This window comes from Odontesthes bonariensis, chromosome 5 (genome assembly GCF_027942865.1).
Source record: "Odontesthes bonariensis isolate fOdoBon6 chromosome 5, fOdoBon6.hap1, whole genome shotgun sequence".
Classification (NCBI taxonomy): Eukaryota; Metazoa; Chordata; class Actinopteri; order Atheriniformes; family Atherinopsidae; genus Odontesthes; species Odontesthes bonariensis.
This window is the reverse complement of record NC_134510.1, coordinates 8,587,371-8,605,427: the sequence shown is the minus strand read 5'-3', so window position 1 is coordinate 8,605,427 and position 18,057 is coordinate 8,587,371. Positions and strand designations below refer to the sequence as shown.

The 18,057-nt window shown below is 40.0% G+C and overlaps 1 protein-coding gene across 7 annotated transcripts in view; it reads left to right on the top strand.

Annotated features, from left to right (window-relative positions):
• vps13b (vacuolar protein sorting 13 homolog B) overlaps nucleotides 1-18,057 on the top strand; it is a 310,547-nt gene that overhangs the window by 268,227 nt on the left and 24,263 nt on the right. For all 7 annotated transcript variants that reach the window (XM_075464765.1, XM_075464763.1, XM_075464764.1 and 4 more), the window contains exons 47-48: nucleotides 13,843-13,998; nucleotides 16,971-17,237. In XM_075464765.1, the coding sequence (XP_075320880.1) occupies nucleotides 13,843-13,998; nucleotides 16,971-17,237 (423 nt within the window). The remainder of the gene's footprint in view (nucleotides 1-13,842; nucleotides 13,999-16,970; nucleotides 17,238-18,057) is intronic.

Below are 18,057 nucleotides of genomic sequence, written 5' to 3'. Positions count from 1 at the left end.
GGGTATCTGTTCTGATCGATGTAACTATATTAAACATCAACTCGGAATACCACGAGGTTGTAGCAGCCACAGTATTTGCAGTATGGATGATGGAATTCAAGTCTTTGATAATATTAGTATGGCACTTGTTCTTTCTATTCTGAAACTTTTCCAGCCAGAAGACCTTTGCTCTGCCATTTTCCAAAGACAGTTCTTGTTCCCATTTTTTCCTTATACTCTCATCCTCTCCCTGTCCCCCAATACTGCAACCCTTCCAAGTGTAACAATAAACAGTTTTCTGTGCAATTGGCTCATACTAAAGTTCTATAGTATTGTTATTATTATAATTTCTTGCCATGAACTATAAGGACCTGCCAGATATAAGCCAAAACCTATCTCGGGCCTCACACCCTAAGCCATAGTTTATCAAACATAGCTGTACAACATCCCCTTGTTTTGGCTCAGCTCAGGTCTCTCTTTAGTCCTAATGCCTCGGCTACATCAGCTTGATGACATCAGTAAACCTGGACAGTCTCTGGTATCCACACTGTTTTGGGGTCACACTTGAATATATTTTTGTAAGACTGTTCAAAAACCACACACATCTTTCCAGTATTGTCCTTGTCTCTTTCTCAGTTCCCTGCAGCACAGCCCTCTGGTGTTCTGGCGTTTATCGCCATGCTGGCTGAGCTCATTAGCCTTCTTTATTCAAGCCTACCCTCCGCCTGCCTATCCTCTCATGTTTTGGACTCTTCCTAGAAGCCAACATTGTGTTTTTAATCTAAGTCACACCCCAGTAAGTGCTGTCCTCGCATTTGGAATCATGACTTTTCAGTCCCCCGAAAGCTTTGCTCCACATCTGGATCAGTCAGCTCAGTGACCATTCAGTCTCTTTAATGTAGTCTCCTTAGAGCCTTTTGTATCTTTTCCTCTTCTTACATTATCCAGTGTCTATGGTCATATTGCGCTGTATGTAGCTCTGGTTTGACTCTTTATTGTAACAATACCCCACCTTCCTTAAGTTTGCCCCACTCACCACCCCCAAATGCATACACATACACGCACACATGTATACTTTGAAGTATAGCCTCCCCTGGTGTTTATGGGCAATCTTTTCTTGTCTGTGAGGCCTAGTGCCTGTCGAGAGGGCAGGCCATCACCCTGTCCTCATGGTTCTGGTATGATGTGTGTCCCAGCTGATCTGTCCCCCAGGCAGTCACACACTCACATAAGCCAGAGCTACTAATTTGCTGTTGTAAAGTAATCTATCTCTGTTTTTCTCTTGAACGCCCTCGAGAACTCACTGGACATGAGATCATCTTGAAAGAAGGCAGATGGATAGAAAAGATAGACTATGGAAATGAAGAATGATAGATAGGGGAAGACTAGTAAGGGGAGTTTGAGCAATTTAAAACAGGACGATGTTGTTTAGCCTTATTTGAGGAAAAAACAAGTGATCTTTTAAAAGGAAAATGGGCAAAAGATGAGCCGTGCTCTGAACACAGACTTTTGTGAAGCACTAGAAAGGCATCAAGGAATCATTGATGAGTCATTTTTACAAAGAGTAGATTCACTGTAGTCCTTCAATTCTAACCCTAATCATAAAAACACAGATGGGAAAGAAAAAAAAAAATCTTCTAAATGAACAAACAGGCTGTTGTTTTACGTTTAGCTAAAGGGAAACTGAAAATCCTGCGTTTGCTATCTGTTATTTGACGTGTCTCTCAGTGAAAGAAGAGTGTAATTCTGACCCATCTAGCCTGCATATACATATCTCTTATGATGGTGACATACCTTTGAATATCTATCTTTTTTTTAAAAAAAACACTCCTTCTTACTGCTCCTCTGTTTCACCCCTTGACTTTCTGTACCAGCCTGTTTTCTACTGTCACTCACAACCATAGGACATATCAAATGGCCCAATTGAGCCCGTCACATCCTTCAAGCCTGCTTTCGTCTAACATTTGAAAAATACGTCTTACACGCACTATGATCAATTGTTTCCTTAGGCCTGGAGTTCATCAGACCTCTCCGTGTAGTCTTTCTTTCATGCTTAGCATACCTTCACACCCCTGTGGTTACCAGCTCATGTAAAAATGTTTAGAAATACATACAATTTTTTCCATTTTTAAGGATATTTCAATCATGGTCAATTAAATAAAAGGATTGCAATGACAGATTAATAAGTCTGTAAATAAAGACAGTATGATCGCCAGTGTAACTACGCACACTCTCTGTAATTACTCATACTTTATATCTCACACAAACACACTCTCGATCCCCACCCTCCTGTTTTTTAGGGCTCTAGAGTGTGGTGTGGTGTGGATGGTTGAAATATCTGGCTGCTCGGTACAGGATGCAGCCTGGCTGATGGAAATCCCTGTGGTTAGTGTGGTTAGCAAGGAGATGGGTGTAAAAAGCCCCCTGGATTTGGGAAGGACTTTTTAAGTGAAGGAATATTCCCAATTGAAATAAATTGTATTTTACTTCAGCAGCAGGCTTCTACAGTAGAGTTCTCCCTCTTTCTTTCTGAATGCTTCAAGTGTCTGTGCCGGCGTTTGTTTGTGTGTCGTCTGATCCAGGTGTATGTGTCTGTGTGTGAGTGTTGGATTTGTGTTGGTAGATAGTGACCAAAGTCATTAGTTTATGGTTAGATTGGCCTCATTGTTGGAAGCAGGGTTGACAGGCCGGTATTGGATATGAGAGTATATTTGTTTATTTTGTGTGTGTGTGTGTGTGTGTGTGTGTGTGTGTGTGTGTGTGTGTGTGTGTGTGTGTGTGTGTGTGTGTGTGTGTGTGTGTGTGAGAAAGAGAAGAGAGAGAATACTTTTACACTGGTTGAAGCGGTCAGTATCAGATCTATGTATGACTGTTTATGTATTAGGAGCTGGGCTTAGTGGGTGTATCATGTTGCTTACTTGCCACAGCCTTATTCGAATGTTGGGAACTTGAAAGTTTACAACTAGTAAGTATTTAGCCTTTTTAGTTTAGCCCTATCTGGTCTTTTGTTTGATTCAATCATTACCCGGTGCTGATCGATTGTCTGAGACACACTGGCCTCAACTGCAGTGGTTTAGTAATACTGTTCGTTCAAGATGGAAGCTTCATCTTCAGTAGTTTAGGCTGACCGGAAGGGAAATTTTAACCACAGTCACTTAAATCTACTCATTGAATGATCATAGAAGAAGGAAAGAGAGAAGTAGCTGAGCATAACTGGTCACCAGTTTGATCCTTTCTTATAAGGTGCACATTTTGTTGCATGTATTACCTTATTTTATAAAATGGTTGAGACATGAAAAAAAAAAGCTCAGGGTGTAGACTGTTGTTTGGCAGTGGTGTTCTGTCACAGTCTTTATTCTGTATTGTCACATTATAAATCCAGTTTAAACATGTCTTATTAAAATATATCGTGGTGGAAGAATAAAAACAGTCTCACCATAGTGAAGCCAACCCTGTCAAAACTTGTAAATGTGAAGATGTTTTATGCACTGATTATTTTTACATTTTGCATCTATAGCAACAAGATACAAATTGAATGTGAGAATGTGAGTGCATCATAAGGTGAGGTCACAGCCTTATTCAGCTTTGCACAGTTCAAATTCCTCATTCAGCTTGCACAGTACATGTCATATTGAGTTTGATCGACTTGGTCTTATTAATCAAAACTAAACCCTTTAATAAACCAGAGGTTAGACTAGCACGTCTGCTTGATGGATCAGTACAACTAGCATCCAAAAATCACCCTGTACGTCTCCTTATTTTACTCGCTGATACTGAGCTTTGACCCTGGCTTGTTACAAGTTACAAGTCATGAAAAATTACATGTTAAATTAACGCAAACTCTGAGTACAGACCCTGACCACTAGAGAAGGTTATAAATGCCACTAGGAAACATTTCTTTATTTCTTGAAACTGGGGCACCTTTCCAATCAGTTTTTGCATGTACACATAGTGGCATCCTTTTCATCTCTCTGGCACTCTTTGTACTCATGAGCAGCTCACTCCCACATTTATGTCCCGCACTCAGCTTTGTGCAGTGTGTGTCGTGGTCTTGGAACAAGTCTACACCACACCTCATCGAATACAAACACATTTTAATTTATTTATTTTTTAATCAAACTTAGAGGCAGGCACTCTCCAGCACAGTTGTTTTTTCTCTGCACTTTCTGTTGTTTGTACAATGACTTTTCCTTTACATCCTAACCACTGCACAAGTATATTATACTTGTGTGCAAATTTCCATCTGGTTATTTGCTTGTCCTGTTTCTTGTTGCATGTTTCATTCAGGTTCTTGACACTTTTCATGGAAAATTTATCTTAAATCATTTTGCTTTGTAAGGTCACATAACTTACACTTTCACAACAGTATTTTTTGTGTCTACATCTCTGCTCCTCCGAGCCACACGTCCATTTGTAGCTGGACCCCCAGGGCACAGGGTTAATGATTCTCAAGTGTATCAGTTCAGTGGTCACGTTTGTCAGTAAGGGGTTGGCAGGACACGGAGGCAGACTTCAGAGGTAAAAAGCAAACTTATTTTTAAAAAATAACAAAAGTCAAAACAAGGCGTGGCTGAGCCGGATGACGAAACTTAACTGTGCAAACAAAACATGAGTAGGACTGTGACAAAATAAAAGACTTGGCATGATGTGAAAGCACTTAGCTTTAGACGTGACTTGACTTGACTTGACATGACATGGAAAAATTTAACTTGACATGACTTGGCGTGGCATGAAGGTGCATGGTGAAAACAGCGTAAGGAATTCACCAACTGAATGGGGAAACCTGGAAACTAAATACTGAACAGGGTGATTGGTAAAAGTCAGACCTCGCATCGCTTGGCGCTATTTTTGCCTCCCTTGATATCAATGCGTCCCGCCACCTAGCGATAGCCGCACCTGTTACGGTGTTTACTGCTCGGAAGCAGGGGACTGCTCCGTCTGCACTTCGGTCTGCACAGTTTACATTGGACGCATTGATATCAAGGGAGGCAAAAATAGTGCCAAGCGATGTGAGGTCTGACTTTTTCATGCAAAACGATTTTGTGATGCAAATGTATTACTCTTTTGAACGCATATTGTTTTGAGAAGCAAGAAGCTTTATTTGTTTAGCCCCAGCCAACTAGCCGGACTACCTTCGTCAACTCCAAAACTCGGCTGGAACTCGGCTCACAGGACGCAGCGGGGGGTAAGTCAGTGTTCATAAATGATATTGCTAATATGGGATGTCATACAGCTTCATGTCAAAAGAGGCGAACTATCCCTTTAACTGTGGAAACAAAACATGAGTTGGACTGTGACAAAATAAACAAAAGACTTGGCATGACATGAAAGCACTTAGCTTTAGATGTGACTTGACTTGACTTGGCATGGAATAATTTGACTTGACTTGACTTGACTTGACTTGAAATGACTTGACTTGACATGGAATAATTTAACTTTACATGACTTGGCGTGGCGTGAAGGTGCATGGTGAAAACAGCGTAAGGAATTCACCAACTGAATGGGGAAACCTGGAAACTAAATACTGAACAGGGTGATTGGTAAATGAGTGCAGCTGAAGACAATGAACACAGGTGACGTGAGTGAACTAATGACCAGAACATGGGGACTGAGGACAGAACAATGGCAAAACTTAACTACCGGTAAACATGAATTTAAAAACTAAGACGTGACATAAACTAACACATGATAAAACGCAAAACTAAAAACATGCGGAAAACCCCATGGACGTGACAACGTTAGCCAAAGGGTTAGGTTTGGTCTTTACACTCTCAGCCAGAACAAGCTTTAAGGTTAAAGTTTTAGTTTTGTTTTGTTTTTTTAAGGAAATTGGCATGCAGTTTGCAGATTTAGTTTTATTAGTTTGCAGGAAAAGTCACTGGAGGAATAAAACATTTTCTCCCAGTACTTCTTGGTGGGAGCATGCTGATTAGTGATTAATGATAACTGTCTCAGGAAGGTGAGATACACAAGTTTATCTTATTATCAAAAAGACAAAGATGATGTTTCAACAATGTAGTGATAGCAGTCATTTTTTTAAATCAGTGACCCTGTGATATTTTTAGGGATTTTAGGTGATATTTAAGTTCTCCTCAGGCTGCAACTCACCATTTGGTCCCAATCCAAACTTTTTAAAACAATGCTTACCATGACCCACAGCTGCTGCAGCTGAGGTTATAATGATAAATATAGTGAGGACAGTCTCACTATTTACTTGTGTTTTTTTTTTTTAATCTTTGCTTGTAGCCTTTCATTCCCACTCATCCTTCCATACTCAACTCAAAATTTCAAATGCGATGTTTCTCCTTCATACTGACCTACAAGATTTCATTACAATTTCTGATGAGAGCTGCACTGCTACAGTCTTAATAATGTGTCAACATTTCACTAATTACGTTTTTTTTTTCCATCTTTGCCATCAAATCACTGGTCTTAAAACCCTGCAAATCCCTGCACTGCAACTTTAAACAGAAAAACAGTAACTTATTTGCGTCCACATGAAAAAAGTGTTGTTACTGTATACTTTAATGAACCATGCCCAAATTATGACAGAGGATTTATTTAGCTGGGATGAAAGTCCAAACAAGTTCACCTGCTCTTTTTGAAAGAGGTTTTTTGTAACGAATAATCTCTTTCATTTGACAAATACAGACAGAAGATATCATATGAAGGTTAAACATATTCATGGGATCATAGAGGCATTAAAGGTATTTGAGTAAGGAATCTTGCACAAATGTGAGCAGGTTCAGAAGTACAACTTCGTGATTTACAATTTAGTCTATCTGAAAGCATTAAATCAGAAGGGACTATGAAATTAATTTATCAGTTAGACACACCAAGCACCACCACACAAACCAAAACTAAAAAACATCAAGATGACTAGTTAAGACATCATCTCCTGCCTTTGCCAGCAAGTCCATACCCCTGTCAAGTGTTTTTTTTTTTCGTGCAAGACCATAAGAATCTAGTGTTTCTACTTTGTTGATAACCTAAATGTTTTGAATAAAAAGTCTTAAAAATGTTTTGTCAGAGCAAATGTTATCTTTATGGACACTTTCATAGGTAAGTCCAGTTGTGGTACGAACAGCAATAAAATATATGAAACAAAAATGTTACAGTAGTTTATTCATATTTATTAACCATTTTGGCTTGACAGAATAAACCAAACCAGAGTCAACAACATGATGATAACCATGACCTTATCGGACAACTGACTACCTCCTCAGTGCACCAAAAAGGACTAGCCAGCTTCCTCAAAAGAAAAAGGCCTCAGTTACTACTATCAAAGCTGTCTACCAGTTAATTATTCCCTGAATCAGAATACAAAAAAGTGCAGGTGAAGAATTTCACATTATGATCCCCTGTGCTGGCCTGGGTTCAGCACCATGGACAGTACCACAGTTCTGTATGGCCTGTCCGAAACAAGAGACACTTGGCTACTTGTGTATTTTGACCTAGTGGTCAAACTGCAAGTCACAGTACTCCCTGAGGCCCAGAATTGGGGGTGGGGGGGGGGGGGCTTGTTCCATATACTGTACCTAAACTTAGAGAAGAAATTTGAAAGTAACTGAATTACAATAAGAGCATTAAAAAAAAAAAAAGAAAGAAAGAAGAAATAATCTATTTATTGAATATAACGTTCAACCATGGTGGTTTGAAAACCATCTGGAGCTATATGAACACAGAGTTGAAGAAAGCATCTAATGCACATGTGCTACTGGCTCCAGGATAAACTCTTTTTGGTCTGTGAGCATGTTGTGGTGATATGTTTTCTATATTTTTCTGGGCTTAAGTTTCATTCCTCAATCGATTCTGCGGTCAGGGATAGCTGTATATGGTCAACCCATGCTTCATTTCTTCTTTAGAAGAAAAACATGTGGTTTCATTGCAGAGGAGAAAGCCGCTCTTATGAAAAGTGCATTTTCAAACAAGTAGCGATATCAATTGCAATTATGAGTTAGACAATCTGCCCACATTCACTGGTAGTTTAGAAGCACTCTAGTTGTGGTTATGGTATGGGTGACAGAGGTCTCCCTTAATGTGTGCTTTTATTTGTGTATGCCTTAAAGGGATATATCATTTTCTTTTTAAGTGGCGTGCTGTGAAGTTCAAATGAGTGGTTAGCGCTTTACCTTAAGCAGACAGCAGTTAGTTTCGACTTTGAGAAACGGGGAGAATTTCTGACGGGGCAGTCTAACAGTTGATAACAGTTAGTCAGGACGGGGTCACAGAATAGGGGATTTTCACTTTCTAGAAAAAGTCAAACATCAGAAATTTCATCATGGTTTTTATCAAAAGCTATATTGTGGCATTTTTACACCATGTAATTTTTGAGAAAGTTGTTTGATTAGTTTTTATTTTCTCTACCAAAGACCGTCTGTGTTGTTCCACATCACGGCACAATGGCTGTGTAATGTATGCTGCTGCCAATCTGCTGGGACTGACAGTGATGCCAGTGTAATCCCAAAATACCAACTAAGAGAAAGTACAGATGAGGGAACAGCCTGGAAAAGCACAAGCATGTACCGTCTTTTAAACCTCTGCAAAATTAAGACCCAGCAGTAAGCTTTCCAGCAAGTCTGACACAACTCCCGATGCACACAGCTGATCAGTGATGGGACAGATTGTACAGCCACTGTACAAACAATGCACTTCACCCAACCTCATGTAAAAAAAGATAAACAGTCCTTCAACAATATGTATATGTAAGAAAGGAAGATAGAAATGATGAACGTTAACCTGGACATGGGTGTCTGTTGTACATATACTGAGTGTTCAAGAAGTTTCCTCCTTTTCTATTTCTTGTGATAGGCTTTTATTTTCAATTTTTTTTTTTTTTTTTGACGTCGTTGTCAGACTGAGACAAGGTGTCTGTCTTTCCAAGGGTCTTCGACCACTGACTTCTTTATCCCCCTTCCCTGCGGTTTTCAAACTTCCCTCCTCTCAGACAGTACTCCTTTTGTTACCTCCTTTCAGTTGGTGTAAGCACTTGCCATGTCTGAATATTCTGGAACCCTTGAGGCCCTGCATGTCTAAGATGCCTTAGTAGAAACCAGAGGAGAAAAATGGAACAATGTTAGTCAAGCATAAACCTCTTAACATCCCCCCTGTCAAACAAAGACCCACACAATGGCTTCTCTCTGTACCTTCTTCCAGCTCTCAAACCGCTTCTTAGACTTGCAGATCTACGCTTTGATGTTGTGCAGCTTTGCTTCTATTTGTCAGAGAGAGAGCTGAGGAGGAGAGAGGCATTGTAGACAGCTGTTAAAGCCACCATATTTCCTTCATGTTACATGGGTTGGCTCTTACGGCCTTGAAATTGATGTTATTGTGTGTCTTTCTCCCTCGTCTTCTCTCTCACATGTTTCTTTCTCACACTAATTTTGTTTTCACCACAAAGTAATCCATATTCTTTTGTTTTGCTGTCTGGGTATAAACCTGCTTCTCATTTGTTAGGTGGCTAGCTAGGTCCCTTGTTCCAAAGTAATTTCACCAGACAAGACCAGGCCTGTGTTCCACATCCTTCTTTTCATCTCCGCCTGTATAACATTAAACAAGATTGGCAGTACAGAGGCTTCTCAAACTATTTTTTTTTAAACTGTCAGTATGTGACATTGAATTCACATGATTTTAATAAATCATCAAAGATATTCCTCAACTATATGGACTTTTTTTACACTGACTTGTGACACGTGTGCAGAGCAACTGGTGTTGTTTTTACCTCTCAATTGCCCCAAATCTCAAATCTCTGATTACTGTCTGAGTGAAATGAATGAAGGAAGGGTAATAATGGGAAGCCAATGACCACTGCAGTTTGTCAACCCCCTGAGACTGCCAGACAGACACTTAATTTGTGCTTTGTACACCCAAGCACATTCCTGCCAGAGGACAGTAGACGGATAGTGGTTACAGTGGGAAGACTGACTCAGTCTGTCTGCATAAGTTACAAGGCATTGTGTGTGTATGTGTGTGTGTGTGTGTGTGTGTGTGTGTGTGTGTGTGTGTGTGTGTGTGTGTGTGTGTGTGTGTGTTCATCTATGATTGTGCTTTTGTTTATTCTGACACTAACATTAGAGCAGAAACTTGAGTGTTTGCCACAAAAATACTTAATGACTCTCTGTTTACCAGGAAGTTAACAGTCAGTGCTTTGGTAATGACTGACTGATACCTTACTGTCTTTTACAGGAAACTTTGTTGCTACTGATTTTCTCCTGGGACAGGATTGAGCTATGAAACAGGCAGTAGACATGACATCGTAGCCATCATAGAATTTGGTTGGCTTATTGACTCACTGAATATAATACACTGTTTAGGCGGGATGGGGTTAGTATTTCTCAGAAGTTAACACCATTTGTGAATGTGTCAGTCCCATGTTTGTTTTCTGCAGTCAGTTTCCATGGTAATCTTAAATCTGGGTGACGGGATGATCATGTGTTACTGATCTTATGTTTAGACCATATATTAGTCCAGCATGATCTTTGTGGATTTTGATGTCATCACTTTGTCCATCTGATTTTCGATTTAGTGGACAGGTGTTTTCTGTTACTTTAAGATTAGTCGCAACTTCAGCACTCACAGTCTTTGATTTGTCAAAGCAGCGCTGTGGGCTCAGCTTTCAAGGGTACTTGTAGACTCCAAGACATCTAACCATATTTGATTGTGGCAAAATCAGAAGAACTGGTGTTAATATGGTAATTCAATATATAGGCCATATCAAACTATCAAGCTTTCATCACTGTCCTCCTCCTGATTTTTGCCATGCATTAATATGCATGAAACTGAGATAAGTCATCTATAGATGGACATGGAAAAGCGACATTTTGGTGGATTATTGTATTTCTGAAGAATTTGGAATAAGAATTCTAGTTGGATTATTTTAGTACCCTGAAAAGATGCCACAAGGGTTATATTTATATAGCAGTACTGCTGCTCAGGTAGAATCCGAAGTAGTTGGATTATTGCTAATGCCAGAACTTTTAATCATAATTTTTAAACAAAAGCTACACAGAAGACATAACCCTAATCATGACCTACTCATTTTTAGCAAGACACATGCATTAAATGAGGTATACATAGTAATCTCGGGTAGATCACTTTGTACTAAATTTGTAACCTTGAAATGTATATAATATGTGTTACCACAATCTCTTCCTGGGGATGAAAGGATTTAAAGAGAGAAAAAAAAAATCAGTTCACATTCTTTCACACACAGTGTCTGACTGGGGGAAAAAAATATAACAGATATACTTGTGTTGGTTTTGGACAAAAAAGCTCTACTCTTGGCCAGCTGCAGTGGGTGAGTGGAGGAGTCTATAAAATATTTATTAGTAGATTAGATTAGAAATTGACTAGCATCTGAGGTTATAGGCTAAAGGCTGCTTTTGCTCAAGTTGTTGTTTTTGTTCAGAGTTGTTTTTCATGATGCTCTTCCCCCTTTTGATTTGCGCCTTGTTACCCACAGTGAATAATGTCACAGTTTTGTACAAAATGATACAGTGTCAAATAAAATCAATAGATTCCACCTTAGGTGATAGTTTAGTGACTGATAATGTATGATCAGTGACATATTCATCTCAGATTAAGCTTTGTCATTCTTCAAAGCCATTTTTATTGCTGATGCTCTTCATTTTGTTTAATGTTGTTAGCATGAGGCCATGATTAAACCATGTGCAAAGAATAAGCGCATATGGCTGACTGGGTTTTGTCAGTCACAACCGCCGTATACGACACAAAGAGGTAAAACAGCTTCTTATTTTTCATTCTTGTTGTCCTACGTGTCCAGTTCATCTGTGTCACTTTCATTTCTTTTTTTCCCCTCCTGCTTTTGTTTTAATTCACCACTTCTCTGACTCGAGCAGCGGTGATTTAAAACAAAAGCAGCAGTCACTGTTTGAAGTTTGAGTAGAGACGTTATTATGACTTTTCCCTTAGAGGTCAAGTTGAGCCACAGGCACGATAAAGTGCATGGAGAGAAGAGAGGAGAGATAGGGGAGTTAAAGGAGGGAGAAGTGTTGAAATAACAAATCTGTCTTCGCAGATGATGCTTAAGTACAGCAGAGATCTCCAGTGAGTTTGCCACCACAGCCTTTTCACCATAATTAACACCAGTCTGGTTGCACTCAAAACCTAAAAGCCTGAAATTAATACTGAAAATTGAAACATAGTTTTGAGTTGAATGTGAATTAAAAGGTTTTAATCTTATAAGTGGTAGATCACTGAAGGAGAGACGGGAGACAGAATAGTAGAAAATCCCAATTATTGTTGTTTTTCAAGTTTTCCTCAAACTACCAGGATCTTAACAGGTCTTTATTATAAATCTAGTGCTGGCTTAGGGAATCTAGTGGTTCTCCACCCTCAGGCTTAACCTTAACCTCCACCACCTGGCTGTTTACACCATTCTGCCACTTTCCTTGTGATTAAATCCACTGAGCGAGAGATCTGAGAAATGTAAGTAATTTCCTTGCAGCCAACAAGAAGGAGGGGTGATCTTCAAGAAAGTGAATACAGGCTTTGATTAAGAATGTTATTGTAAAGAAATCTGTCTTCAAACAGCGTGGAAAGACTATAGTGGATAGAAACATAGAAGGTCTTGACCAAGGTCCCCACATGCTCTTTGACCTCAGGGGTAATTTGTTTTTCTTGAAACAGATTGGCTAAATGTTCCGCACATTGAAGCAACGACCCGAAGTGTAAATGTTCAAAACTGTTTTTTTTTCTGTGTTCCAATCTGGTTGTTAACCTTCTGGGAGATTATTGAACCAGTTCCTTCCCCCTCTCCTTGTGTCCTCCTTTCTAACTTGACTCATTCTTGATATACTTACTTACTTACTCATGTTCTTTAACCCTCCCTTTTTCAAGTATGACATTGTGTTGGCAGCAATACTGGTATGTAGAGTTCATTGAGGTGGATGGACAGTCACACTGCCTCAGGAGGGAACAATGCTTTAGGTCTCCCTGCATATTTATGATTCTGCTTCCATATTGTAGCCATAATCTCATGACAGGACTTACATTGTTTGACAAATAAGATTCTTTATCATATAGCAGCCTGTGTAAAACGCAGACGGTCTGTGAATTACCTCAGCATAACACAGGTGTGAGAGACATGTGACCAGCCTACTTGCCTTTAGCACTGCATGTTTGAAGATTTAAGAGGAAGTTTTAATGCTGAAAAAGCTGTTGCACATACCATTGTTGAAATTTTTTGTTGACATCTTTTAGCAGTGCCGATAATGTGTAATAGAGATGCAATTCAAACTGTGGTCTTCAACGAATACAGCTGTCAGATCATTGAACATAGTCTCAGAATACAAGAAAATATATGAAAAATGGTTGGACAATCATCACTACTCTGAAGTTGTTTGGATGTCATAAGGCAGAACAGCATCTGTTTATTGCTGTCATCCCGAAGTGTTTACACCAAGCCACACACATAGATGTTCTCCACAGAGAAGTGAGGAATGTGTAGCTGAAAAGACTGAGATCCAAGCAGAGTGCCTCTTATTTAGATGTGTGGAGAAAATAGTCTCACACAACCAACCACACAACTACACGCACGCACGCACACACACACACACACAGCCATAATTATCTTCCACATCAGCTGTTTTCCACCAGCCAGTTTATTGTGTGCAACCTTCCGTTTCTACTTCCAACAGCAGCAAGCCTGTTAAGTAACCTTCCTTCACCAAAATCTTGTAAACAAAAGAATGTTGTTGTTTATTTGTATTTTCCTCAGGGCAAATGAGGGGAAAGAAGTCTAACCTATGTTGGATGGTGTCTTCTGTTTCTGTGTGTGTGTGTGTGTGTGTGTGTGTGTGTGTGTGTGTGTGTGTGTGTGTCCGCCTCTTACCTATCCTGTAGCTGCTACACATCTGCATCGAGGGATGGGGGAACTGGCGCTGGTCAGAGCCCTTCAGTGTGGACAACGTAGGGATGCTACTGAGGACCATTCAGTACAAAGGACGCACCGCATCACTTATCATCAAGGTGGTGCAACTCAGTGGTGTCCAGAAACAGGTACTTTCAGCTGTAACTGATTCACTGTTCTTCTCATATTGCCACGCAAAACAAAGCTTTGACAAAACATGTGAGAAACGTACGCTACAGCTGTAAAAAAAAAAACAACTAAGTTTTTAAAACATGATCAAGAATGCCAGGATCCCGGAGATAATCTGGTTGCCAAACTTTAAAAGAAACTACAGTAAAACCAGGAATATGCTTGAGGCATTGTAGACCTCTGCAATGTGACAAACAAAGCTAGGCCTTTCTCCAAGTGCTCTTGTCAGAATTAGCTCTTTTTAACCCCCCTACCCTTACTCCCGCCCCTGCTTATATCCTATGATTTAGTAGTTTCTTGGCTAACAACAACTGTTTTCTGTTGTTGTCCATTTTTGTCATCTGTTTTGTGGCAATAAAATGTGTCCCCATCAATCCACAAAAAAGATCACAGGAAATCATAAACCAGCATGAGCCAGATCATGAAGCAACTGCCATCGCAAGAATAGGGAAGATGTTTGCGCTTTTCCACAAATACAAAAAAGAGCCGGAAAAAGCCGGTGTATTCCTGAAAGTGCATCAGTCGATAGCAATGACAGTTTGTTATGTAAACAGTGTCAAGTGTCACACACGTTTCCCTCTCCTCCTTCAGACAAAACAGACTTGGCCCCACATTCCTCTCTCCATCTGTCCCAAACTTTGATTACATCTTGTTTCCACTGGATCGAATGATATGAGCGTTGGTCACACCCAATTCACGGCACACAGTTTCATAATGGGAGAGCAGCTGCCACTACAGAGGATGTCGGCACCCGCCTCTGAGTGTACCCCTGCTCATGTTTTTAAGTTTGGATTGTCCTAAAAATGTCACATACTGCTGGCCTCTTCCTCGGTCGTGTGTCACTGTTGTATATTATTGTAAAGACAGTATAATTTTCATTGGCCTCTTACTGTAGGTTAACTGTGGCTTTTATCACTCTCACTGTGTGTGTGTGTGTGCGTGTGTTAGATTTAGCTTACTGCTGACAGTAAATGATACTTTTAGGAAAGTATTGATCGAGAGATTTATTGTATTTGTAGTCAAAAAAAATTTCTCCCAATTCAATTAATTTTTATTTATATAGCGCCAAATACAACAAATGTCATCTCAAGGCACTTAAATAATAAAGTCCAATTCAAGCCAATTGGAATTTAATTCATTGTGATCATAATTGTTTATAAAATAATCCAATTCATTCATATAGAGCCAAAAACAATTTCCTAGCTAAGGAAACCAACAGATTGCACCGAAACTTGTCTTCAGTCCAATCTCCCGTCCTGAGCGTGCTTGAGGCTACTGTGGAAAGGAACGACTCCCTTTTAACAGGAAGAAACCTCTGGCAGAACCAGAACCAGGAAGGGTGGCCATCCGCCTCCACCAGCTGGGGTTTGAGAAGACAGAAAAGAGGGGGGGGCACTGTAACACCATTCAAAGGATACCTGTTGGAACAGGGAAAGACGAGTTAATAATCACAATAATGTCACATGTACATAATATAATTTGGGAATTTAAACAGGGGAAAAAGAGAGTAAAGTGAGGAAAGGTGACAGATGAGGCCCCCCAGCAGTCTAGGCCTATAGCAGCTTAACTATGGGATGTTTCAGGATCACCTGAGCCATCCCTAACTATAAGCTTTATCAAAAAGGAAAGTTTTAAGCCTGGTCTTAAAAGTGGAAAGGGTGTCTGCTTCCCGGACATTTACTGGCAGCTTATTCCACAAGAGAGGGGCCTGATAACTGAAGGCTCTGCCTCCCATTCTACTTTTAGAAACTCTGGGAACCTCAAGTAAACCTGCAGTTTGGGAACGAAGTGCTCTGTTAGGAAAATATCTTACAATGAGATCTTTAAGATATGATGGAGCTCGGTCATTAAGAGCTTTATATGTAAGGAGAAGAATCTTAAATTGTATTCTGAATTTAACAGGGAGCCAATGAAGAGAAGCTAAAACTGGAGAAATATAATCTCTCCTGTTAGTTCTCATCAGAACTCTGGCTGCAGCATTTTGGATCAGCTGAAGGCTTTTCAGAGAATATGTGGGACAGCCCAATAATAAAGAATTACAGTAGTCCAATCTTGAAGTAAGAAATGCATGGACTAGTTTTTCTGCATCACTCTGAGACAAGATGTTCCTGATTCAAATGATAAATTCTGGTAAAAAAATAACTCCAAGGATCCTCACTGTAGAACTAGAAGCCAAGGAAATACCATCTAGAGTAACTATATAGCTAGACAATTTCTCCCTGAAACGCTCAGGTCCAAAGATAACAACTTCAGTTTTGTCTGAATTTAGAAGCAGACAGTTCTGAGTCATCCAGGTCTTTATGTCTTTAAGACATGCTTGTAGTCTGACCAACCTATTGGGTTCATCTGGTTTTATAGATAAGTACAGCTGAGTATCATCAGCATAGCAATGGAAATTTATGCCATGCTGTCTAATAATGTTACCTAATGGAAGCATGTATAAAGTGAAAAGAATTGGTCCAAGCACAGAACCCTGGGGAACTCCATGACTTACTCTGGTGTGTGAGGAAGATTCTTTATTTACAAGAACAAACTGAAATCTATCAGATAAATAGGATTTAAACCAGCCTAATGCAGTTCCTTTAATCCCAATAACATGTTCAAGTCTCTTTAATAAGACTTTATTAAAAGTGTGTTTGCAAACACACACAAGCACATGTATGCAAACACATATTTGCAGGTAGTGGTGAAAAGTGTCCATTATCAGCACTGTTAAATATGTCAGTCCCATACAAAAGTTTCCCTCTGACTTGGGCTTAACTGTGGGTGAGGGTTACACATGTGTCCGTGTTAACATGCAGATAGCAGCTTTTCTTTACAGCTCCTAATTTTACACAACTCCTCTCACTATGTTTTGCAAGTTTAGGAGGGTTTAATATCTCTGTTATGGCTTGGTTTGTTAACAATTCCCCCATGTAACTTTCTGCTACAGGTAATAATCTGTGGACGGCAGATTATGTGCAGCTACCTGACTCAGGATATTGAGCTGCGAGTGGTGCAGCACTATGTGGGGCCTGACAGTCAGACGGTGGTCAGAGAACACTGTGACTGCCTGGAAGCAGGAGCCAAACTGCCTTCCTATGTGCTGGAGGATGCAGAGATGACAGAGCTGTGTGTGAGGGCACGAGGAGATGAAGACTGGTCCCAGGATGTTCAGCTGGAGAGGAGCAACAAGGGAAGCAGCAGCTCTGTCATACAGGTAGAATATTACAACTGATTTGACTCCATTACCATCTGTGGCCCCTAAAAATAAAAGCTTTTAAAAAGTTTCCCAAATCCCCATTTGTGCACTCTACACTGTTAAAGGCCACATTACGAATATTAAATGTCAGTTTTGAAAAGTTATATATGATGTGGAGAACGTATGTGTATACTGAGAGATGGAAAAACACATGTGTATAGACTGTTATAGCTCTATTGCACACAGACTTGTCAAATGCAAGTTGATAAATGTGCCAGCCAGCAATAATAGATAGATACACACATTACACAAACCAACACTCACAATTGGCTCTCAATCTACACACGTTTGGAGCTGGTGACTGGACCACCAACTGTGACCGGATCCTCTTCTTCTGGGTGGCCACAGATGCCGAGCTTCCTTACTGCTACTCACTGTTAGAGAACAGATTGAGATCTTCCCCTCAGATAGGCTTACAAAGGCCCTCCAACCCATAACCTGACCATGTTGAGAGGTAGATAATACAGTTTATGCTCTCTCATAACAACACTGACCATAGACAGGAAACACTAGCTGATATGTGGGCTCAGGCAGAGGCTTTGAAGGCACTTTCGCACCACTAGATTGCTGCCAGCTCTGTTCCTGCTGTTCTCATGCTTTACTTTTCTTGTTTGGCTTTTCGTAGTGTTTCTATTTCTAATTTCTTTATAAGTCTTCTGCTGCTAGCCATTCTGCCACTTCAGCTTCAGTATGTGAGTCTGAACATCCCTCAATTCCACTCCAACCTCTGCTGTTATCTCTTTTGCTTATATGAGCTGGTTAATACACATATGGAGGA